Source organism: Miscanthus floridulus, chromosome 2, assembly GCF_019320115.1.
Source record: "Miscanthus floridulus cultivar M001 chromosome 2, ASM1932011v1, whole genome shotgun sequence".
Lineage (NCBI taxonomy): Eukaryota > Viridiplantae > Streptophyta > Magnoliopsida > Poales > Poaceae > Miscanthus > Miscanthus floridulus.
The window spans coordinates 180,049,787-180,072,823 of NC_089581.1; the positions used below are offsets into that span (position 1 = coordinate 180,049,787).

Sequence of the window (23,037 nt, forward strand, 5' to 3'; positions counted from 1 at the left end):
CACTCAGGGTACCCTATTTTATGGTACCCGACAGTAGCCCCCGAGCCTTAGGAGGAGTGCGAGCACTTCTCCTGAGTGTTTGTCGAGACTTGGCTTGTAGCCGCTCCTGTAGGGATTGTGTTTTGCTTCTTAAGGTTTCGGTGGGTGCACGCGAGCGCACCCACCGGGTGTAGCCCCCGAGGCCCTAGAGGAGTGGAGTCACTCCTCCAGGGGCTTTTTCGTGTTTTGAGTGAGGAGTTTTTATCGTATTTGCCGAGCCCACAAGTGTGAGTTCGGGCCGGGGGGTTTCGGCAAGGTCGCAGGGAGAGCCCCTGAGCCTCAGCACGAAGCAAGAGGGCGGTGAGGGGTGCCCCTAATTTTTTGTGCAGCTCTCATGCTTCCTTTTCGCTCGAAAGGAGGGGCGGAATGTGCTAGGCTACCCTCGGTGGGCACGAGTGGTGGCACTTCCGGTGAGCTGTTATCGGGTAAGTCCGAGTAGAGGCCCGTACCCCATTCACTAGGGGACGGCTAGTGGTCCAGAGACGCGCTCCAAGAGTACCGGAGGGTTTCTCTAGTGGGTGCCGAGGCCGTTCGCTGGGCCCCGGTGGCTCAATGCCTCCCTACGGTGGGATCCCATTTGGAGACCTCCCTGTCAGTCTTGGACACGACTTAGGACGTCTCGAGTGATCATTTGCTCGGGCCTTGGATATACGTGGGCTCACCCATAGACATCCCTGACTCTATTGCCCTGGGGCGGCTGTCGAAACCTTAGGGGGGCAGCCTTCGAACCCCTAGACCATAACAGGCGGTGCCCTTTATCGTGTTTGTAACAAAACTTCTAGCGCGGGCTTAGGTCGTTTGTCTTTGTCTTGGGTACAGGAGGAGCCCCCGAGCCTTCACCCGGAGCGAGAGGGCGGTCAGGGGTCCCCCTGGCTTTTTCGTTCGACCCTCACATATCCTTTTCGTTCGAACGGGGAGGTTGTTTGTCGAGCCCATTCGGGTGCGAGCCCGGGCCGCTGGGTCTCGACAAGGTTGCAGGAAGAGCCCCCTAGCCTCTGCCCAGAGCAAGAGGGCCGTTGGGAGTTCCCCTGGCTTTTTGTACGCCCCTTACGCGTGAGGGTTTGTTTGCCGAGGCCCCTTTGGGTGCGAGCCTGGGTCGCGGGGTCTCGGCATATCTACAGGAAGGGCTCTCTAGCCTCTACATAGAGTGAGAGGACCGTCAAGAGCTCCCCTGGCTTTTTGTACGACCCTCGCGCTTCCTTTTCGCTCGGAAGGAGGGGTTGTTTTTGCCGAGCCCCCTCGAGTGCGAGCCGAGGTCGCTAGGTCTCAGCAAGGTTGCAGGAAGAGCCCCCTAGCCTCTACTTGGAGCAAGAGGTCCGTCAGGGGTTCCCCTGGCTTTTTGTACGACCCTCATGCTTCCTTTTCGCTCGAAAGGAGGGGTGGAATGTGCTAGGCTACCCTCGATGGGCACGAGCGATGGCACTTCCGGTGAGCTGTTATCGGGTAAGTCCGAGTGGAGGCCCATGCCCTATTCTCTAGGGGACGGCTAGTGGTCCAGAGACGCACTCCAAGAGTACCGGAGGGTTTCTCGAGTGGGTGCCGAGGCCGTTCGCTGGGCCCTGGTGGCTCGGCGCCTCCCAACAGTGGGATCCCATTCAGAGACCTCCCTGCCAGTCTCAGACACGACTTAGGGCGTCCCAAGCATTTTGCTTGCTTGGGTCTCGGCCCCGTGTGGGCTTGCCCGTGGTTGTCTCTGACTCTGCTGCCCTAGGGTGGCTGTCGAAACCCCTAGGGGCCTAGCCTTCGAACCCCTAGACCATAATAGGCTGAGCGCCTAGTTCCTTCATCTAAAAGGAATAGGGCGTGGGGAATATCTTCCTCATCGGCTCGGCAATGGCTGGCGCACCTTTTGAGGCAGTTTTTCTAGGGAGACGGAACGACGCCTCCTGCCGTAGCGGTCGAGCGCAACGTGGTGTCAGCGGATGGGACGTAACTGTTCCCACAATTAATGAGAAAAAGGTGGGCACATGGGCGGTAAAATCGGATCGGGGTTAACCGCGCTGGATTCTGGGGGAAACTTCCCTGATTTCATCGCCCGTCCGTTTTGCCTTTACCCTGCATAAATACGCAACGGGCCCTGCCCCTCTTCACCTTACCTTGCCTGTGTTAGTTCTACCCCCATCGAGCTGTCGCTAGAGCAGCGGGCGCCGGGAAGAAGGGAGAAGGGCGAGCCAGAGAGAGAGAGAGAGACAAACTCACCACCACATTCGAGCCCTCCACCGTACTCATGGCCGGCGACATTGTTGTCATCGAGGCAGACCCTTGGGATCCGTCCGACGTCACCGTGGAGATGCTTCAGTCGCTCGTCAATGGTGGACTCCTTTGTCCGGTGATGGACCCCAACAGGCTAGAGTGGATCGCTCCGTCAGGTGAGCCAGAGCCGAGGCCTCACGACGGTTACGTCGTGAGCTTCATCTCCTTTCACAAGCGTGGCCTCGGTGTCCTAGCGGATCGGTTCATGTGGGCGCTCCCGCACTACTATGGCGTGGAGCTCCACAACTTCAACCCCAACTCCATTACGCAGGCGGCCATCTTTGTCGCTGTCTGCGAGGGGTACTTGGGGATTGCTCCCCATTGGGAGTTGTGGCTCCATCTCTTTCGGGCAGGGCACACCACTAAGACGATGGGCATGTCGGGCACGAGGAAAGCGGTGAGGGCCGGCGGCTGCACTCTCCAAGTGCGTCAGGACCGCCAGCACCTCTACATCCTGGCCCAGCTCGTGTCATCCAATCATCGATGGTACATGAGCTGGTTCTATCTCCGCAACGACGACGGCGGATTTCCCCCCTACACTGGGCGGATTGTGGGGAGCTGCCCGGAGAGGTGGAAGTATGGCGTCCTGAGGGAGGATCAACCCAAGCTACAGCCGCTTCTAGAGGGGCTAGAGAGGCTATGGGGCCATGGCCTTACTACGGCCGTGGTCGTGGCTGCCTTCCACCGCTGGAGGGTGCTGCCGCTGATGGCTCGGTAGCGGCGTCTATTCAAGATGAGGCCAGGCGAGCCAAATGAGGGCATTCGGATGTCCTCCTCCGCCCTTTCTGGCAAAGAAATTCTTCACCGGGTGGGGGAGATGGTAGAGGCGAAGCTGAGGGGCGGCAACCTAACCCCCATCGCGATGCGCCCATCGCGGGGGTTCCTCTCGCTGGTAAGTCACACGCCGCTGCAGCTCCCAAGCCTCCTCTGTTTCTCCTTACTTCTCGTTCCCTTATGCGCGTTTATCATTCCTGCAGGGAATGAGGGACGTGCGCGCCTCTCCGCCGTTCATGCCCGAGGATGCTAGGTGGCGGGCGATCAACCGGGCGCACACTGAAACACAAAAAAAGCAGAAGGACGCCAAGGCAGCGAAGCGCACGAAGAAGATCCTTGCGCGCGAGGAACTGGATAAGCACCGCCGACAGCAAAGAAAGGATGGCCTCCCATTGGAGGAATCCCCGTCGCCGTCGCTATCGACGGAGGCCTCGGACAGGGATGACGAGGGCAAGATGGGGCAAGGTCCCCTGGACCATCTCCCTAACAAAGGGGAGATAGTGCCTGGGGCATCGGGCAGCAGCCCGGCGCTCCTAGGAGGAGGAGCAGACCCAGGGTCGGCAATTGCCCGCTCCGGGGCCGAGGCCGACACGCCCGAGGCGCGGGCGTTGGGCAAACGCGCCGTCAGCCCATTGGGCTCGACGGCAGCGGTGGGGCAGGTGGCGGTGGAGGCGACGCAACTGCCCCCGCAGAGGACCGAGGGGGCACCAGGGTCCGTTGAGGACCAACCGGTGCCGATGAACACGGAGGCCGTGCCTCTGCTGCCGCCACCGCCTTTGTGGACAAGGGTCGTCGTGCCAAAGCGGTTGTCGCCCCGCTCGAGGTAGGTGTATTTTTGGTGGGGTCGCAGTGCTTTCCATTCGTTCTTTTGTCATGTACTGACCCTGTGAACGTTTTGTCCTTAGCCAGAAGCGACCTACGGAGGTGCCTACCTTGGCACCCCTTAAAGCGCTCAAGGTTAACCCTGGTTCCACCGCCCACTAGGTGGCAGAGGTGCAAGCCACCCTACAGCATGGCGCAGCATTGACGAGGGTCGACCCGAAGGAGCCGGCCATCCAAGGAGGGGCTGCTGAGGCAGCCCCGACATAGGCGGGAGAGGGTGTGCCTCTTTCCCGCGATGGCGAGGCCTGCGGGTCGGATGCAGCCAAGGTTCCCTTGGCCACTGAGACCACCGGGACCGAGGTCCCTAGGGTTTCATAGGCTAGGGCGACAGAGGCTGCGGCGCCCAGGACCATCGACGCCGCTGCGGTGGGCACCGGAGCCCTCGCGACCGCCGAGGCCACGATGGTGGAGGCTAGAGCCCCTGAGACCACCGAGGCCACGATGACAGAGGCCGGAGCCCCCAGAACCACCAAGGCTGACGTGATCGTGGCGAGGTTGCCGGCCCAGAAAGTGGAGATGAAGGCGGTGGAGGCCTTGGTGGCACCCTTGGTTCAAGGCCCGTCGTTGTTGCGGGAAAGCGCTCGGGAGGTGGAGGTCCTTCCGATCTCCTCCGATGACACTTCCCGGGTGCAGGAGATGGCCGGTGCTGAGGTGGCCGGTGTCGTGGAACAGCTAGTTCCAACCCTAGGCGAGGGAACCTCGGCCCTCGCGCGAGTATGACCCGAGCCCCACGGGTGGGATCACCCGCATGTCCTGTGGCAGAGCCAGGATGACCCTGGGGATGAGCCCCTATTTGCCCTCGAGGACGCGGCCGAGGGCGGTCGCTAGGACACGTTCGAGCAGTACCGCTAGCTAGCGAAGCGGTCATTATGGACGGCGCTGTCCGTGGTGGCCACCGATCTGCCCGGAGTCGCCCAGGTTCGTGCTTTCTTTTCTCATGCGGTGGTCTTTTTTTGAGTTTTTCTTTGTAGGGATTGACCACTGTTCTGTTTCCCCTAGGAGCTCGAGACCCGGTCTCTTGGGAAGTCAGTCTTTCTCCGGTGGGAGAGGGACGTCTGGGACCAGCTCTAGCGGTAGAAGGGCCTTCTTGCAGGCGCCAACGAGCTCTTGTCGGCGTGGAGCGCAGAGGTGGAGGACCTCCACCTTCGTTGTGCTGATGCGAAGGTCGAGGCGGCCACAGCTCAGGAGCAGCTTGCCCCTCTAGCGGCGCGGGTCAAGGAGTTGGAGGAGGAGCTCACCTGCGTGGCCAGTGATCGGGATGCCTTTAGGTCTCGAGCCGAAGAAGCCACAGCCTCAGGCAAGGCTCTTGCTGGGCAGCTAGGAGCGGATCAGAGTGCGCACTAGCTGACAAAAGGTGCTTTGGATGAGGCCCTTGCAGCGGCTAAGGCCTCACGAACCGAGGCTATGGTTTGGAGGGGAAAGGCCGAGGGTGAGCCCTAGTCCCCTCATTTTATTTTGTTTTCCTTATGTTCGCTCCCTAACTTCCTGGTGTGACGCAAAGCTAGGGAGTGAAGCTTCTAGGGCGGCTGAGGCTTCTCGAGTCAAGGCTCAGCACCTAAAGGAGAAAGCCAAGGCCCTTCGGGTCAAGGCCGGGCACTGGGAGCTTAAGGCCAAGGGTGAGTTCCATAGGCTTCCGTCCCTATTTAGCTTGTTTTTTCCTCTTGCTCAACCCCATTCTATTTTTAGTGGTGTAGAGTCGGAGGCGGAGGTCACCCGGGCAGCCGAGGCTTCTATCGCGGTGCAAACAGTGCTCGAGACTGAGATCAAGGAGCACGACGCGCTGAAGGGTGCCGCCCATGCCGCCTGCAAGGCCCTGGTGGTCGAGAGGGTTTAGTCAGGCAGCTCCCTTGGGAGCTGTCTGATTGCACTGAGCGGTCAAGTGCGTGAGCGGCTCTGAGGAGCACTACATATGGGCGTCAAGCGCGCACTGGCCATCATCGCCTCGCACTACATCGGTATTGACCTCCAAGCCATCAGCAATGGCTACGTCTTGCCCGATGATGACGATGAGGCCGACAAGGTGGTGACAAAGTTGTTGGAGGCGGCGGAAGGCCCTGGCATGGCGCTGGCAACGTTGTTTGAAGAGGAGGTGGTCCCTCCCCCGCCGTCTGCCGATGCCGGAGGTCCTGAGCCTTGACCTAGGCCCAAGCGGCCATGTAAATAGGATAGGAATTAATTATGTATCGTAACGTTTGTGGCCGTGGAGGCCTTTCTTTGGAAGTACTCGTGTTTCTTTAATCGTTTGTCTTGTATTTCTGAGCCTCTGCCCTCTTGTTGTCTCTGATCTGATTTCTTTGCAAAAAACCCCTCTTGGAGCCTAAGCCATCCCCCGAGCGAAAGGTGGTGAGGGAGCACCATAGCCCGGAGGCTTAGGCCATCTCGCGACTCTCCCAGCCTTCTAGCCCTGAGACAGGCTTTCGGTCCGTGAGTTTTTCACAACTGATTTGTCAGAGCGTACTAGAGGGTTTGGCGTAGGAATTTTATCGAAAAACGACTAAAAATGGTGCGTGGGACTTAGGGGGAATCCCCCATCTAGCCCCCGAGGGAGATTCGATTCTGCGGAGGCAGAGCCGAGTTTCCCTTATAGTGTCATCGTATTGCCGGGACCCATGATGGGCTCGGGGGGTTTCTCAAAAAATTTAGAACAACTAAAGAACGCTTTTCAATTATATTCCGAGAAACAATATATACAATGCTTGGAATTTTAAGGGTAAAAGCGATGTAGCTGTTCTATATTCTAAGCGTTGGTGAAGATTTTGCCTTTTTCGTTGGCTAGCTTGTAGGTCCCGGGCTTCAGCACTTGGGCGATGATGTACGGTCCTTCCCATGGCGGGTCAGCTTGTGGCAGCCCTTGTTGCTCTGCACCAGCCTCAACACCAGGTCGCCTACCTTCAAGTCTCGGCTTCGGATGCGCTGGGCCTGATAGCGCCGTAGGGTTTGCTGGTATTTAGCCGAGTGCAGTAGCATGATGTCTCGGGCTTCCTCTAGTTGGTCGAGGGCGTCCTCTCAGGTGGTGCGGTTGCTTCGTTTGTTATAGGCATGTATCCTTGGAGAACCATATTCCAAGTCAGTGGGGAGGATGGCCTCGGCCCCAAAGACCAGGAAGAAAGTCGTGAACCCCATGGCTCGGCTTGGAGTGTTCCTTAGGCTCTAGATGACCGATGGGAGTTCAGCGAGCCATTTCTTGCCAAACTTCTTCAACCAGTTGTAAATTCTTGGCTTGAGGCCTTGTAGGATCATGCCGTTGGCACGTTCTACTTGGCCATTGGTCCTTGGGTGTCCTATGGCCGACCAGGCCACATGGATGTGGTGGTCATCGCAAAACATCAAGAATTTTTTGCCGGTGAACTGTGTCCTGTTATCGGTGATGATGGTGTTAGGGACCCCGAACCTGTGGATAATGTTAGTGAAGAACAGCACTGCTTACTTGGATTTGATTCGATTGATAGGACGAGCCTCGATCCATTTGGAGAACTTGTCGATTGCTACTAGTAGATGGGTGTAGCCCCCGGGGGCCTTTTGCAGAGGCCCAACCATGTCGAGCCCCCACACGGTGAACGGCCACGTGATGAGGATGATTTGGAGGGCCAGGGCCGGGAGATGTGTCTGCCGAGCATAGTACTGGCATCCTTCGTAGGAGCGTACTAGCTTGGTGGTGTCGGCAACCGCCATCGACCAGTAGAACCCTTGGCGAAAAGCGTTTCCTACGAGCGTCCGAGGCGCCGCATGGTGCCCGCAGGCCCCTGCGTGCAAGTCCCGAAGCAGGGCTCGGCCTGCCTCAACGGTGATGCATCGTTGGAGGACACCGGAGGGACTTCGCCTGTACAATTCGTCATTGTAGAGGATGTAAGTTTTGGCTCGCCACGCAAGCCATCGGGCTTCGGTCCTGTCACTAGGAAGCTCCCCCCGATCAAGCCAATCAAGGAACAGGATTCGCCAGTCCATGTCCTGGTCAGTTTGGGGAGGCTCGGTGTTGACTTCCATGACCTCAGGCTTGGTCGAGAGAGTCTCGGCAGCAGAGAGGGCGTCGAGCCCCGTTGTGGGTTCGACAGGTGGGTCCTCCTCTGCTACCAAGGTGTAGTCAATGAAAGGTTTGTGGAGGTCCCTGGCAAAGATGTTCGGGGGGACCGGAGCCCATGCCGAGGCCATCTTTGCCAGTTCATCAGCGGCCTCGTTGTACTTCCGCGTGATGTGGTTTAGTTTGAGACCGTCGAACTTGTCTTCTAGGCGACGTACCAACTTGCAGTAAGCCTCCATTTTGGGGTCGAGGCAGTTTGACTCCTTCATGACTTGATCGACGACGAGCTGTGAGTCACCCCGGACGTCAAGACGCCGTACCCCAAGTTCGATGGCGACCTGCAAGCCGTTGACGAGGGCCTCATACTCGACCGCGTTGTTGGAGGCGGCAAAGTGGAGCCACACCATGTAGCGCATGTGTACTCCGAGGGGCGAGATGAAGAGGAGACCCACGCCTGCCCCGGTCTTCATCAGAGACTCGTCGAAGTACATGGTCTAGCATTCTGTCTAGACTTGAGCAGGTGGTAATTGGGTGTCGGTCCACTCAGCCACAAAATAAATCGGCCAAGACCTGAGACTTAATCGCTTTCCGAGGCGCAAAAGTCAAGGCTTCCCCATAAGCTCGACGGCCCACTTGGCTATCCTGCCTAAGGCTTCCCAGTTATGGACTATCTCTCCTAAGGGGAAAGACGATACCACGGTCACTGGGTGGGACTCAAAGTAGTGATGCAGCTTGCGCCAAGCTAGGACTACGGAGTAGACTAGCTTCTGGATGTGGGGGTAGCGTGTTTTGGTCTCGGAGAGCACTTCACTGATGAAGTAAATAGGTCGTTTGGTGGGCAGAGCATACCCCTCTTCCTGCCTTTCTACTACTACGGCAGCGCTGACTACTTGGGTCATTGCAGCGACGTAGAGTAAGAGGGCCTCGTCTCTAGCCGGTGGTACCAGGACGGGAGGATTGGTGAGCAGTGCTTTGAGCTTAGCGAGGGCTTCTTCGGCCTCAGGGGTCCAGGAAAAGCGTTCGGATCTTCTCAAGAGGCGGTACAGAGGCAAGCCTTTTTCGCCGAGGCGCGAGATGAAGTGGCTCAGGGCCGCAAGGCATCCCATGACCCTCTGCACTCCCTTGAGGTCTCTGATTGGTCCCATGCTGGTTACGGCTGAGACCTTCTCTAGGTTGGCTTCGATGCCGCGTTCCGAGACTATGAATCCCAAGAGCATGCCTCGGGGGACCCCGAACACACACTTCTTGGGATTGAGCTTGATGCCCTTCTCTCTAAGGCATCTAAAGGCTATCTTTAAGTCATCGACGAGATCCTCGGCCTTTCTGGTCTTGACCACGATGTCGTCTACATAGGCCTCAACGGTTCGCCCAATGTGGTCGCCAAAGACCTAGGTCATGCACCGCTGGTACGTGGCCCCTGCGTTTCTGAGGCCGAAAGGCATAGTCATGTAGCAGTACATGCCGAATGGGGTGATGAAAGAAGTCGCAAGCTGGTCGGACCTTTTCATCTTGATTTGATGGTAACTAGAATACGCATCAAGGAAAGACAGGGTCTCGCACCCCGCAGTGGAGTCAACGATCTGATCGATTTGAGGTAATGGGAGGGGACTTTTGGACAGGCTTTATTCAAACCGGTGTAGTCTACACACATCCTCTATTTCCCATTTTTCTTCCTAACTAACACGGGGTTAGCCAACCACACTGGGTGGGACACTTCCTTGATGAACCCAGCCACCAAGAGTTTCTGCACCTCCTCACCGATGGCCCTATGCTTTTCCTCATTGAATCGGCGCAGGCGTTGCTTCACCGGTCTAGAGCTAGCCCGGATATCCAAGGCGTGCTCGGTGACCTCCCTCAATATGCCCGGCATGTCTGAGGGACTCCATGCGAACATGTCGGCATTCGCACGGAGGAAGTCGATGAGCACGACCTCCTATTTGATGTCGAGGGTGGCGCTGATCCTCAGCGCCCGGTCATCGAGGCAGGCGGGGTCGACCGAGACGAGCTTGATGGCCTCCACGGGCTCGAATGCCCCTACTCGACGCTTGGAGTCAGGCGCCTCGCCACCGAGTTGGTTGAGGTTGGCGATGAGGGTCTCGGCCTCCACGAGAGCCTTGGCGTACTTGATGCACTCGACGTCGTGGTCATATGCATATTCGTACATAGACTCAATCATGATGACACCGTTAGGACCTAGCATCTTGAGCTTGAGGTATGTATAGTTGGCGACTGCCATAAACTTGGCGTAGCACGGCTACCCCAGGATGGCGTGGTAAGTTCCCCTGAACCCGACCACCTCGAAGGTAAGGACCTCCTTGCGGTAGTTGGAGGGGGTGCCGAAGCAAACGGGAAGGTCGATGCGCCCAAGGGGTCACGTGCGTTTCCCTGGCATGATGCCGTGGAAAGGTGCGGCGTCGCCTCGGAGCCTCGACCGATCGATGTCCAAGAGCTCTAGGGTGATGGCGTAGAGGATGTTGAGGCCGCTGCCTTCGTCCATCAACACCTTAGTGAGCCGGGTGTTGCCCATGATCAGGTCGACAACGAGCGGGTACTGCCCGGGATTTGGGACATGGTTGGGGTGGTCATGTCGATCAAAGGTGATCGCCTCCCAAGACCAGTCGAGGTACCGAGGAGTGGCCACCTTGACCGAGAAGACCTCTCAGCGTTCCCTCTTTCGCTACCGCGCCGTAAGGCACGCCGATGGTCCGCCAAAGATCATGAAGGCGTTGTGCACCTCGGGGAACCCGTCGTCCTTGTCATCGTCCCGGTTGCCGGCGCCTTTCTGCCTAGCGTCATCGTCGGGGAGTCCGAGCCTGGCGTAGTAACGCCGTAGCATGGAGCAATCCTCGAGGGCGTGCTTTACCAGGCCCTGGTGGTAAGGGCAGGGTTTCTTAAGCATGTCGTCGAAGGGCCTAGGGCCCCTGGGGCCTCGGGGATTCTTGCATTCTGCGGCCACGACCAGATCGGCCTTAAGGACGGCCTGCTTCCCCTGGCGACCCTTTTTCTTTCTTTTGGGGAGGTGGGGAACCGAGGCCTCGGGGGCCTCATCCCTCCGCTTCCCCTTGGCGTTGTTCTCGAGAAAGATGGCCCCTATAGCCTCTTCGCCCGAGGCAAAGTTGGTGGCGATGTAGAGGAGCGCGGCAGCCGAGCGCGGCACGTTTCGGCCTAACTCTCGAACCAAGTCTCGGCAGGTGGTGCCGGAGAGGAAAGCCTAGACAATCTCTGAATCGCCGATGCTGGGCAACTCGGTGCACTGTTTAGAGAAGCACCGAATGAAGTCTTAGAGAGACTCGTCTGGTTTCTGGCGACAACTCTTAAGGTCCCAGGAGTTTCCAGGGCGCACGTATATGCCTTGGAAATTCCCGACGAAGATCCTAACCAAGTCGCGCTAGTCGTGGATCTAAGAGGGAGGAAGGTGCTCGAGCCAGGTTCGCGCTGAGTCTGACAAGAGTAAGGGGAGGTTACGAATAATGAGCAGGTCATCATCCGCACCGCCTAGCTGACAAGCCAGGCGGTAATCGGTAAGCCAAAGCTTGGGGTTGGTCTCGCCACTATACTTTGTGAGGTTGGCTGGCTGGCGAAACTGGGCTAGAAACTGAGCATTGCGGATGGCTCTGCTGAAGACCCGAGGGCCAGGTGGTTCAAGAGAAGAACTGTGGTCTTCCTCACTGTCATAACGGCTGCCTCGATGCGGATGGTAGCCTCGAGTGGGCCCCTCACTGTTGTGGCGCCGTCGTCGGCCGACCACCTCATGGTCGCCCTGCGCCTCGCGTCGGTTGTCGAGGCAGTCGCGGACCGAGGGGACCCTATTGATTGTCGGCGCCCGAGCGGGCTCGGGACAAACCGAGGCCTCCCTATCTTGTCGATGCGGTGCTGAGGGGAGGTCCGAGACGGCTCCGCGCCGCCAGGAGGTGGAACTCTCGGCCTGCTGCACCGCGGCGGTTTCGAGATCCCAGAGCTCGCCGTGAACCCGTCGCCCTTCCATGGTGGAGGGCTTGGGCATCGCGCGCACTAGCATCGCCGTAGCCGCGACATTCTGGCTAGCGCGATTGAAGGTCAGGGGACGATCGTCCCCTTCGTCGTCGTTGATGCGGTGGTGCACGTCGCGAGCCCGTCGCCGGGCTCCTCCGCCGTCACCGTGGCCCTGCTGCTCCTGCTCAAGAGTGTTTCAGAGCTGTTGTAGAAGGAGTCAATCTTGCTCAACCTTGGCTTGAAGCTCACGGAGCTGCTCTAGGTCTGGGCGTCGAAATTGTTCGAGGGCAAGGTTCTCGTTCTGTGCTGCCAGTGGGACAATGCGTGAAGGCGTGGCATCGCCTGTTCCCTGATGAAGCGGAGTGTGGTTGCCTACCCCCTCATCCTCGTCGCCCGTGCTTGCCATCCCAAGTTCGACGTGGAAGCACTCACAAGTGGGATCGTAAGTACCTTCATCGTCAGAATCAGAGTAGCCAAAGCAATAGTCACTTGCGGCCAAGAAGCGACGCATGGTTTCGCAGTCGTGGAGGTCGAAGAAATCCGCTCTGGCCCATGCCTCGTCCTCCTCTAAGGAATTGGCGTGGGTGTGGGTCGACGCGGTGGTGTCGAAGTCAAAAGCGAAGCGCTGGCAGCGCCCCGAGAGATCCGCATGAGCAGAAGCGTAGGCGTAAGCATAAGAGACGGCGGCATTTCTCAACCCGAAGGGGTATGAAGATAGTGCCATTGCCGGATTCCGCTTTGCCGGAGCCGACGCCTCAGGGGGTGGCGGAGCAGGGCTCGGTGATGGGGCGGTGCCGCATGCCATCGGCGTCTCTCCCTTGTCTAGGCTCAGGCCAGACAGGTCCCCAACCAGGGCCCTGTGCCCACAGCTGGGCACGGGATATCGGCGGAGCGCGGCGTGTCGTCCTGGGTTCGTGTAGCATCGGGGTGATCCTGCTCATGTCGTGCTCGGCGAGTGTGGCGAGAGCGGCAGCCCAGGCACCGCCTGCGCCTAGGCTGCCGGTGCGTGACATCGTCGTCGGTAGGCGGGGCTCGGGGTGTGAGGAGTAACATGTTGTACTCATGCCCTAGAGACATGAACTCTAGGTTCCCAAACCAGACCACCGTGCCGAGATGCAGTGGTCATATGGGGTCTGCCATCTGAAACTTGTTGGGATGACGAAGCTGACACGCAGAGGCCCCTACCCGGCGCGCCAACTATCGATGTTTTGGACTGGGGGATCCTTAACCAACTAGTAAATTTGTACCGCGTGTTCCCGATCCTGGATGGTGATGCAAAGAGACAGAAGGTTTATACTGGTTCGGGCAATTAGTGCCCTACATCTGGTTTGAGAGATCGATCTTGTATTCCTTGCACTGAAATGCTTGTAGTAGGGGGTTACAAACTGGGTGAAAGAGGGAGCTAGTCCTAGGTCTCGGCGTGGAGTGATGAGGACTGCTTGAGGCGTTGCTCTCAGGCAGTAGGGAAGTATGCGTGTTACAGAGTGTTGCTTTTGGTGGGTGCTTGTCTCTTCTCCCCCTAGAAATGGCCCAAGTCCTTTCCTTTTATAGTTGAAGGGAGGACAAGGATAGTACGTGTGCTAACTATACAACGTCGTGCGAACAGAGACGGCGTGTTCGAGCCCTGTAGCCTGTTCCTGTGGCGGCGTGGTCGTCGGAGTGGTCTGTCCTTGAAGCGTTGGAGCGACGTGCTGGTCACATCCGATCCTGTGCGTCATGGGAGCTCCAGGGCTACCTCGAAGCGGGCACGACGGTCGATGTGTGGGTCGCTGTAGATTGTCGGCGCGCAAAGCCGAGGCCCGGTTGGTGCCGAGGCCGAACCGTGGTGGGGGGCCTCGGTAGACGTGAATCCCGAGATAGCCGAGACCCTGATTTAGGGTGCCGAGGCTCGGAGGGGGCGGACGACCTTGTACGCTGATTCGGAGGCGATGATGACCCAGACCAGACTTCCCATGCTGCGTTGTCTTCAGGGCAGGGGTTACGGGGCACAGTGCAGTTCAAGAGCTGATCGTGGGCACAGCACCAGAACACAGTGGCCAGTAATCCCCGTCGTGCCTTATCCTAGCCGGTATGGCGTTGATGTGACTCCATGTCCCGTCGGCCGCTCCGTGGTGTCGAGCCGTCGTCCGGCTGAGATTGCGGGAGTGATTGGCGCATTAATGGGACATGACACGCTGTCGGAAAGACTGGTCGAGGCGGGAGCAACGGGCTATTAACAAGCCGGCCTCGAGCGATACAGAGAATCGTTGTCTCGTTCGAGGCTGTACGCACGGGGCCTCGGATGGGACGGAGATTGGGCTCCTCGCCGAGACCTTCCGCGAGAGGCCTCGCGCGAGGCGGAGATTCGTCAGGGCGTCGAGACCTTCCATGCGAGGCTTCAGGCGAGGCGGAGAGCCGGCGGGCTCGGACGGGGCCGGTGATGAATCCATGGCTTACCTTCTGGCTTTGTTGTCGATAGAATTTAAGTGACTCTTTTGGTATACGCTTGGGGTACCCCATTTTATGATACCCGACAACTGTCATCCCACTGAAATTAAAACAAAAAATTAGAACTTTAATCACAACCATCATGAAAATAGGTATAAACTAACCATAATCATAAAATACGATAAAATAATTCGCATTGCGATTCGGACACTCGTAGAAGATACGATCCTTGTTGGAACCCTCCTTCTTCAGTCGGTACTCTATCACAATCTTCATCTAATCATGACACTTGCTGCATGAAATAAGAGGGAGGCCCGACCTAAGTCGCTTTAAAAACCCATAAAAGACCGAGGACCCGGAAGCAGTTGTCATCTACTCTCTATACTTATTTTTTAATACACTATAAATTTCTCATTTTATAAACAAATAAAATTAAGAAACTATAAAATTATCTATATCTCTAAATTATAAGTTATTTTGAGCTCAAATTGATTACAAATAAAAAAATACACCATAAAAACAATATATATATATAGTGAACAATATGAGATAAGCCAATAATAAAAAATGAGAGTATGAGATAAATAACCTTTACAATTGAAGAATCGACGAAGGAATCGAAGAATTAATGAAAGAACAATAGAGGAAGGAAGCAAGAATACTACTACAATGAGCTTCAAAATATGAAGAGCTCGGGCTCGGAGAGTAAGAAGGAGACGATAGGATATAAAGGGAACATTTAGTTTCGATTGGTAGCTCCAATCGAAACTAAAGGTAACTTTCTAACCTCCGGCGTAGTTACGGCCAAGAGTAGACTTTTACTCCGGTTGGAGCCATCAACCAGGAGTAAAAGTTTATCTTTAGTCCCGGTTGGTGGTTACAACTAGAACTAAAGGTCCCTACCACCTTTGTCTAACGCAGTAGCCATTGGACAGAGTCCTTTAGTCCCGATTAAAACCATCAACCAACACTAAAGGTTCCAGGAAAAAAAATACTAGAACTAAAACCCATTTTAACCTAGAATCAAGATCTGTTCTCTACCAGCGTGCGCGCGCCCGGATCAAGCGCGATCGATCGAGCATACCGTCGGCCCGAGAGAAGTAGTTCAGGAATCCATAGCGGAGAGATCTGCTTGTGGCGTTGTCGCGGCAGACACGCACGGACGTGACAGTGCCGATCTTGCTGAAGGCGTCGAACAGGTGCTCCTCCGCCACGTCCTCGTGCAGATCGCCGCCGTACAGCGCGGGCACCGCAGCTGCGGCCGGCTGCGCCTCCTCGTTTGCCGCCGCCGCCGCAGCTGGCGCGGGCGCCGACTCCTCCTGGCTATCAGCGGTCGCCGCCGAGGCGTGCGCGGACGCAGGCGCTTCCATCTCCGACGCCGGCATAATCAAAGCTCCCAGCACAGACCTGGAGCCGGCCAGGGGCGCGCTACGGCAAGATGGGGAAGCGAAACCGGCGAGAGTCTGTCAGGGTTTCGGCGACGCGACGGTTTCTGCGAGGACGAGGGCCAAGAGACGCCACAGGTGGGCCGCCGCCTCCTTTTAATCTGCGGGGAGCGCGTCGGATACGGGAAACCGTCCGCGCCTGGCTGGCCGCCCGCTCGTCTCGGTGTCCCGAACGCCTCACGGCTCACGCTCTTCTCCTTCCCTGCGCGTTGGGCCCATATTGTCGGTCTCAGGAGTGGGCCCCTGTTCGGTTTGGCCACGCCCCACCAGCCAGGGTCCCGGCGCTGCCCTCTGGCGATGAGGGATATTACGGCTCTGCCCTGAGCACCGCCCACGCGCAGCCAGGGGCAGAAGCGTCCGCGTCACCGTATTTGACCTTTCCTCCCCCGTCCCGTGTCGGCGACTCCTCTTCTCTGCCCCGTCCTCCCCCTTTCCCCTCCGCGTCCAGCCCGGCGCCACCCACCCAGCCGCGGATCCGGAGGCGCAGATCCGATCCGGCGATGGCGTCCACGGCGGCGAGGCGGCTGCGGGAGCTGCAGGCGCAGACGGGGAACAAGACCTGCGTGGACTGCGCGCAGCGGAACCCGCAGTGGGCGAGCGTCTCCTACGGGGTGTTCATGTGCCTCGAGTGCTCGGGCAAGCACCGGGGCCTCGGCGTGCACATCAGCTTCGTGCGCTCGGTCACCATGGACTCCTGGACCGAGGCGCAGCTCCGCAAGATGGAGACCGGCGGCAACGACCGCCTCAACGCCTTCCTCACAGCGCGCGGCGTCCCCAAGGAGACGCCCCACGTCGCCAAGTACAACTCCAACGCCGCCGCCGCCTACCGCGACCGCATCGCCGCGCTCGCTGAGGGCAAGCCGTGGACCGACCCGCCCGTAGTCAAGGAGACGCCCGGATCTGGCGCGCCCGCCCCTGCTAGAAAGCCGCCCGTGCACACCTCCGACGCCTCCGGCGGCGGCGGCGGCGGCGGGTGGGACGACTGGGACGACGATTTTCGGCCGGACATGAGGCGGAATCAGTCGGTTGGATCATTCGCCGCCGCGGGGGCGCAGTCAGGGAGGCAGCCGCCGAGGTCCAAATCAACGCAGGACATGTACACGAGGCAGCAGCTGGAGGCGTCGGCGGCTAATAAGGAGGACTTCTTCGCCAGGAGGATGGCGGAGAACGAGTCCAAGCCTGAGGGGATCCCGCCAGCCCAGGGCGGCAAGTACGTTGGGTTCGGATCCAGCCCAGCGCCGTCGGCTAACAGGAATGGCGGTGCTGCCCAGGGCGATGTCTTGCAGGTCGTCTCTCAGGTAAAAGGATCTTTGAGCTATCGCTACTTGTAATGAACAAGTCCACTTCAGACGCTATTCATCACAAGATGCATATTTTCCATTGATTGGATAACAATATATCATCAATTTTGTAGGAAAAAAAAACAATTACTATGGAGTATATGTTTCCCTACAATGATAGGGCTCTGAATTTTATTCCTCACTACTATTCGGCAGTAAAAATGGAGGATTTTACAACTTGCAACTGTTGTTACATTGCATACAAATCAATTGCTCTATCTGGGGTTGCTGACCATAAGGAATTTGTTAGTATTGTGTTGTAATCAAGTTTTAGAAGCCTATTGACCACCTCAACATAGTGATGACTGATGATGCTTTGTTCATTCCATTTACTGGGTAGTACAGGAACATACTGAGCTCCCCTGCAACATATTTACAGAAGGCCAGCACCACTTGTTTGAATTGTTTAAGCAAAATAGGTTTCGATATGCATGTTGGCATGTGTTTGAGCTCAGCCAGTATGTTGTAGTTGAATAGCAGTTGATGCATTATTGCCCTCAGCTTACTTTGGTCATGTGAATATTGAGTTAGCTGTGGTGACTTCAGCATTATACCTTGTTTTGTAATTGTTTATTGGTCTGATATAGTTGCTTACTATAACACTTAACACCTTTTTCAGGGATTTGGACGCCTTTCATTAGTTGCAGCATCTGCTGCCCAGTCTGCTGCCAGTGTTGTCCAAGTCGGCACAAAAGAAATCCAATCAAAGGTGACTAATACTTGATTACCTATTCTGCTGCGCAACAATTGATTCCCGGGTCTAGTTATGCATTGGCTGTGGAGTTTGAACCCCTCTTTGGTGTTCACCGAGCTCATATAGCTTTGCTTGAATCTTATTGCAACAACACTACATTTTGGGACGAAGTCATGTGCAGGAATGTTTTTATGTTACATTTTAGGGATGCTGCATTTTATTTGTATGCAATATTCTTCTATCTATCAACACTAAATATCCATTCTTCGTTTTGTAGCATGAATTTCATTGAACAAACCTTATCACACATCATTGCTTCTTGATCAACAATCTTAGTTGGTGTTAGACTACATCAAAGCGTGTTTTTGTTGAACTTTTTTGTAATCCACATGTTTTACATCACTGTTTTTTCTGTCTGATGATTGTGCTTGTCTGGAATGCAGATGAGGGATGGGGGCTATGACCAGAAGGTGAACGAAACTGTCAGTGTTGTTGCCAATAAAACTGCAGAGATTGGGAGCAGGACCTGGGGGATCATGAGAGGAGTTATGGCGTTGGCCTCACAAAAGGTTGAGGAATATGCCAAGGAGGGAGGAATGAGCGGCTGGGGAGAGGATTGGCAACGCAGCGAGCAGAACAGTGATCCTTACCAAAGGTTTGAGCACGAGACCAATGGCAATAGTTGGAATTCCTCCCAAAATTCTTCATCAAAGAACAACAATTCCAGTTCTTGGGATGATTGGGACGACCAAGGCAAGAAGGATGAGCCTGCGAAACCGCACCAGAGCAGTGACTCCTGGGCTGGCTGGGATGATGGGAAGGATGATGGTTTTGATAGTCCTAGTTACAACAATCACAGCACCTCCAACAAGGGGAGCAACCAGAACGGGACATCCGGTGGCACATTTTGGACGGAAGGCGGCTTCCGCTGAAACCGGTCTCTTTTCCATAGAGCTATACTTTCAGAGTTGTTACATGCCAGGAAACGTGAGGGTCCAGTGGTTGGTATTATTCGGGATACTGAAACCGTCGGGTGAAAGGGTTTGTGTTTTGTACCATGTCTACAACTGTTATTATATCTAGTGAGATATATTTCTGTGGTCAATGCCCATTCAAAACTGCTCAAATGACTAAGAAATGTCGATTTGAAACTGTAATTTACACAACTTTGTAGCATATTCCTTATTGATTTTCGTTGGTTTTGTACCCGGCATGAGCCTTGCCGAAATTTGGAGTGATGGGTATTGTGGGGACTGGTGGCAAGCTTGTACCACAGTAGCGCCCAGTGAACTGGATATACAATTCTCTGATCGTGTCTTTACTTGGAGGCAGTATGGTGTCCACTCAACAACTGATAAGGCACTGAATTAGGGTGCTTTCTCTCGTATTGGCTACTTTCCTAGCCTTTGATGAGACACGACCCCTGATTGTTGGTCTTTGGGTGGTTGATTCCAGGTAGGAGCTGAAATTTGTGAGAAGAAAACACTGTTTTGGATGAAAAAAGAAGTGGATAACGTGCCTCTACTTTTGGAATCCACTGACCACTGGTGCTGTTGAGGAACTGAGGTTGTTTGGAGGAAGAAGCCCGGATGGTACCAACCTCTACCTCGACGTTCCTAACAGAATCGATGTCAGCTGTATCTTGCAGCTGATTCCTATTACTGTATATTATTATAATTGCCCATTTCAGCCAATGTTCAAAAAAACGCTAGGCGCTAGGCAGACTAGCGCCTAGGAAGATTAAACGTAGATTAAACGTGATTAATCGTTTGTGTGTTTTTTAATTATTTTAATATTTTTGTGCTGCTGAGACCAAGATGAGTAGTAAATAATAAATACTAAATAGTACTCAGTAATAACTTGGAGTAATGAACATACATCTTGCTCTTTCTGCACACTTGTTGACATAATTTCCTCTCCTCCTTGGCTTCTTGCATCCAACATCAGCTAACCATGAAAGAGAGACAAGTTAATAATCTGAAAACCAGACAATCAAATGATAGGCAAAGAGTAGAAACTCATCTATGAGGGGCAGCTCAATATTGTACATGCACAACCAAGCTTCTAGACAACAGAGCAGCAGCCAATCAGCAGCACAGGTCACAAGATCACAGGAAAATATATAGACAACACTAACAGATCATCACTTACCTTAATGGTCCACAAATTAAATAGAAGTACAGCACATAATAATGGTCTTATGGTCCACACACAAATTCAAGATAAATAGTTAGATATTAATATCTAGATAACTTGGCAGCATGCTTCCATAATGCAATCTCCTTACTCCGCAAATGTGGTGGAGTTTAGAATTGCTTCTTCATCCTCCTCATCTTCATAGTCAATGTCATCTTGATAATCAGGATCATCCGATTCAGATTCCCACTCTTCTTCATCCACCTCTCTAGCCACTCTTGCACTCCTACGAGGTTGGAGCTGTTCATTAGTTCCCATTGCTTCTCCAAGGACACTCCATGGTATCCCGGTACCCGGCATTTCTCCCTCATCTTCCTCATCTCTAAACACAACCAATGCATGATCATCCCCGCCGTCAAAGAAGAATCCTTGAGCTTCAGAAGCATCCTTACTTAGAAGCACTTCATAGTTACTCTTTCTAGCGATCTTCTCCTTCTTGGACATCATATTATTGAATTGGATGAATACTAGAGAGTTGAGATGCTCTGTTGTCAACCTATTCCTTCTCTTTGTATGATGCTATACATTACAAACCAAAAACCATGGAATTCACATCAGCTGATCAGCACTTGTACACCAAATTGGGAATAAAGAGCAAGTGGTAGACTACAAACTGACCTGTTCAAAAGTGCTCCAATTCCTTTCACATCCAGAAGCGCTAGAAGTCAATGAGAGGATTCTAATAGCCATTCTTTGCAAATCTGGTGTTCCACCTCCATAAAGCCTCCACCAAGATGCTACAAAATGAAGTGAAATATATCAAATATGTGTAGAATTGATTGCAACAAAATCTGGACAGATTTGATTGAAGGAAATATATGGACAGAATTGATGCAAAAGCTTACCCGGATTGAACTCAAAGCGTTCACAGCTCTTTGCCATCTTTTTTGAGAAGTTTCCTTGTCTCTTTTGGAATTTCTCCAAGTCCTCATTAACAGTCCTATATTCCTTATCATCATCACCATAATAAAAGGTTTCCACACATTGCATGAATTTTTCAACCACAGTTGGATCAGAGAATATTGCTACATTGCTATAACTGTAGTAGGGATTCAGCATATATGCAGCCACATGAGTTGGAGAATCAAGCCTACCCTTCATTTTCTTGTCAACAATAGCCATGACTTCTTTGTAGTTCTTTTCCACATTTCCAAATGCCTCCTTTATCTCCCTCTTTGCCTTGAGAAGTTCTCCGTACACATAACCCATAGATGGCTTCACATCCCCATCAACTAAGCGTAGCACTTTCACCAAGGGCTCAAAGACCTTCAAACAAAGGGACACATCTCTCCAAAAATTAATGTTCAACACCGTAGCTGTAGCATCCTTGCCCTTCTTGGACTTTACATCAGGTAAGTCATACCACTTTGAATCAACCACCATCTTTCTCAGACAATCTTTTTTTTCCATCATACTTTGCAATGTAAGATAGGCTGTAGCAAATCTAGTTACCCCTGGCCTAATGATTTCTCTCTTCAAGGTGAAGGACCTTAAGCATGCCAAAGGTCGGTGGTGACCATAGACAAAGATAGTGAATGATTTCGCAAGATCAATTGTTTTCTTGAACTTTGGAAGGTTGCCAATACCTTGCAGCATCAAATTGACAGTATGAGTTGCACAAGAAGTCCAAAATATGTTTGGTCTCTTAAGGCTCAGCAATGCCTTTGCTCCCATGTTGTTAGAAGCATTATCTGTCACAATTTGCACCACATTTTCAGCACCAACATCCTCAATTGCCTTATCAACCAGCTCATATATAACTTCACTAGTGTGTGACACATCTGACATCTCCTTTGACTTGATAAAAGTTGTTCCCTCACTAGTATTTGTGCACAGGTTCATAATACTTCTTCTCTTCATATCTGTCCAAGCATCAGTCATGATGGAGCAGCCATGCTTAATCTTCTCATCTTCACGGTCTTGTAGCAAGCTCTTGGTTCTTGCATGCTCCTCTTCCAATAATTTCCCCCGAAGATCATACTGAGTTGGAGGGTAGAAACCAGGACCAAATTGCCCAATAGCTTCAACCATTTCCCTAAACTCATCATTATCACAGGCATTGAATGGAATAGCTGCAGAATAGATTGGTACAAAATTAAATTCCAGCAACTAATCATGAATGGATTACAATAATTATGAAGGTTGCAACAATAAGGAATGATCAATTAGTGTGAAGTACAAAACATACCATGTGTATACACCCATCTAGCAACATATTGCTGCACTTTGTGTGTTCTCTCTTTCCAAAGTGCATCATTTATGTTTTGTTGCCTCTTAGCTTCGGCATTGCTTAAGTTGGGATCAATCGGTCTTGCAAATTTGTCCAAGGGTCCTAGCTTGCGAGGCGTATTTGAGCTTCCAACAAGTGACTCAACTTCTACCACTTCCTGTTCAGCTGTTGAAAGCTGCACATTCTCCCTAACCTCTTTGTCATGCTGCTGCTTATCTCTTTTCTTCTTTGCTGTTTCATCAAGATTCCTCTTGCACTTTTGCTTCACTTCCTCACTCACTTTTGAGCACTTCACAATAGATGTGCCAACATGAGCAAGATGCTGCTTAAGGCGATAAATTCCTGCTGTGCTCTCTTGGCCACAAAAAAGACACTTGACTCTGTTCTTGTCATTGGGATCACAGAGACGCCCCCACTCCCAGCCTATATCAGATGATTTCCTCTTTAGGTGGTTGTCAACCTCATTGACTTCTGGAGCCGCTGCCTCAGTACCAGCAGCAGCTGCAACTTCGGATGTTGCCATGCTAATCCCAATCCAAGAATAGGATTAGAAGGCATAATAAGGACCAAAGATGAACCCATCATAAGGACTAAGGAGCTACTGAGCAGACATGTACTAATACACATTCAATCTTAACCCTAAATCCCTAATCCAATTCATCAATTGAGTGATTGACATGCACAAATCAAAATTGTAGACTACATAGCAAGGGAAGATGGGAGAGACCGATGGAGCACCTGGAGAGAAGGAGCAGAGGCTGTGCCGG

The 23,037-nt window shown here is 53.8% G+C and overlaps 2 protein-coding genes and 1 pseudogene across 2 annotated transcripts; 1 reads left to right on the forward strand and 2 right to left on the reverse strand.

Annotated features, from left to right (window-relative positions):
* Positions 1 to 16,054, reverse strand: part of LOC136535921 (polyadenylate-binding protein 7-like) — a 43,456-nt pseudogene extending 27,402 nt beyond the window's left edge.
* Positions 16,055 to 16,199: 145 nt separating this feature from the next.
* LOC136535920 (probable ADP-ribosylation factor GTPase-activating protein AGD6) lies at positions 16,200 to 19,020 on the forward strand. The gene is made up of 3 exons (XM_066528365.1): positions 16,200 to 17,108; positions 17,770 to 17,859; positions 18,288 to 19,020. Exons 1-3 carry the CDS (start codon positions 16,311 to 16,313, stop codon positions 18,774 to 18,776), a joined length of 1,377 nt encoding a protein of 458 aa, XP_066384462.1. The 5' UTR covers positions 16,200 to 16,310; the 3' UTR covers positions 18,777 to 19,020.
* Positions 19,021 to 20,127: 1,107 nt separating this feature from the next.
* LOC136537530 (uncharacterized) lies at positions 20,128 to 22,793 on the reverse strand. The gene is made up of 4 exons (XM_066529468.1): positions 22,229 to 22,793; positions 20,886 to 22,112; positions 20,659 to 20,777; positions 20,128 to 20,559 (listed from the first exon to the last, which is right to left on the reverse strand). Exons 1-4 carry the CDS (start codon positions 22,791 to 22,793, stop codon positions 20,128 to 20,130), a joined length of 2,343 nt encoding a protein of 780 aa, XP_066385565.1.
* Between the last annotated feature and the right edge of the window lie 244 nt (positions 22,794 to 23,037).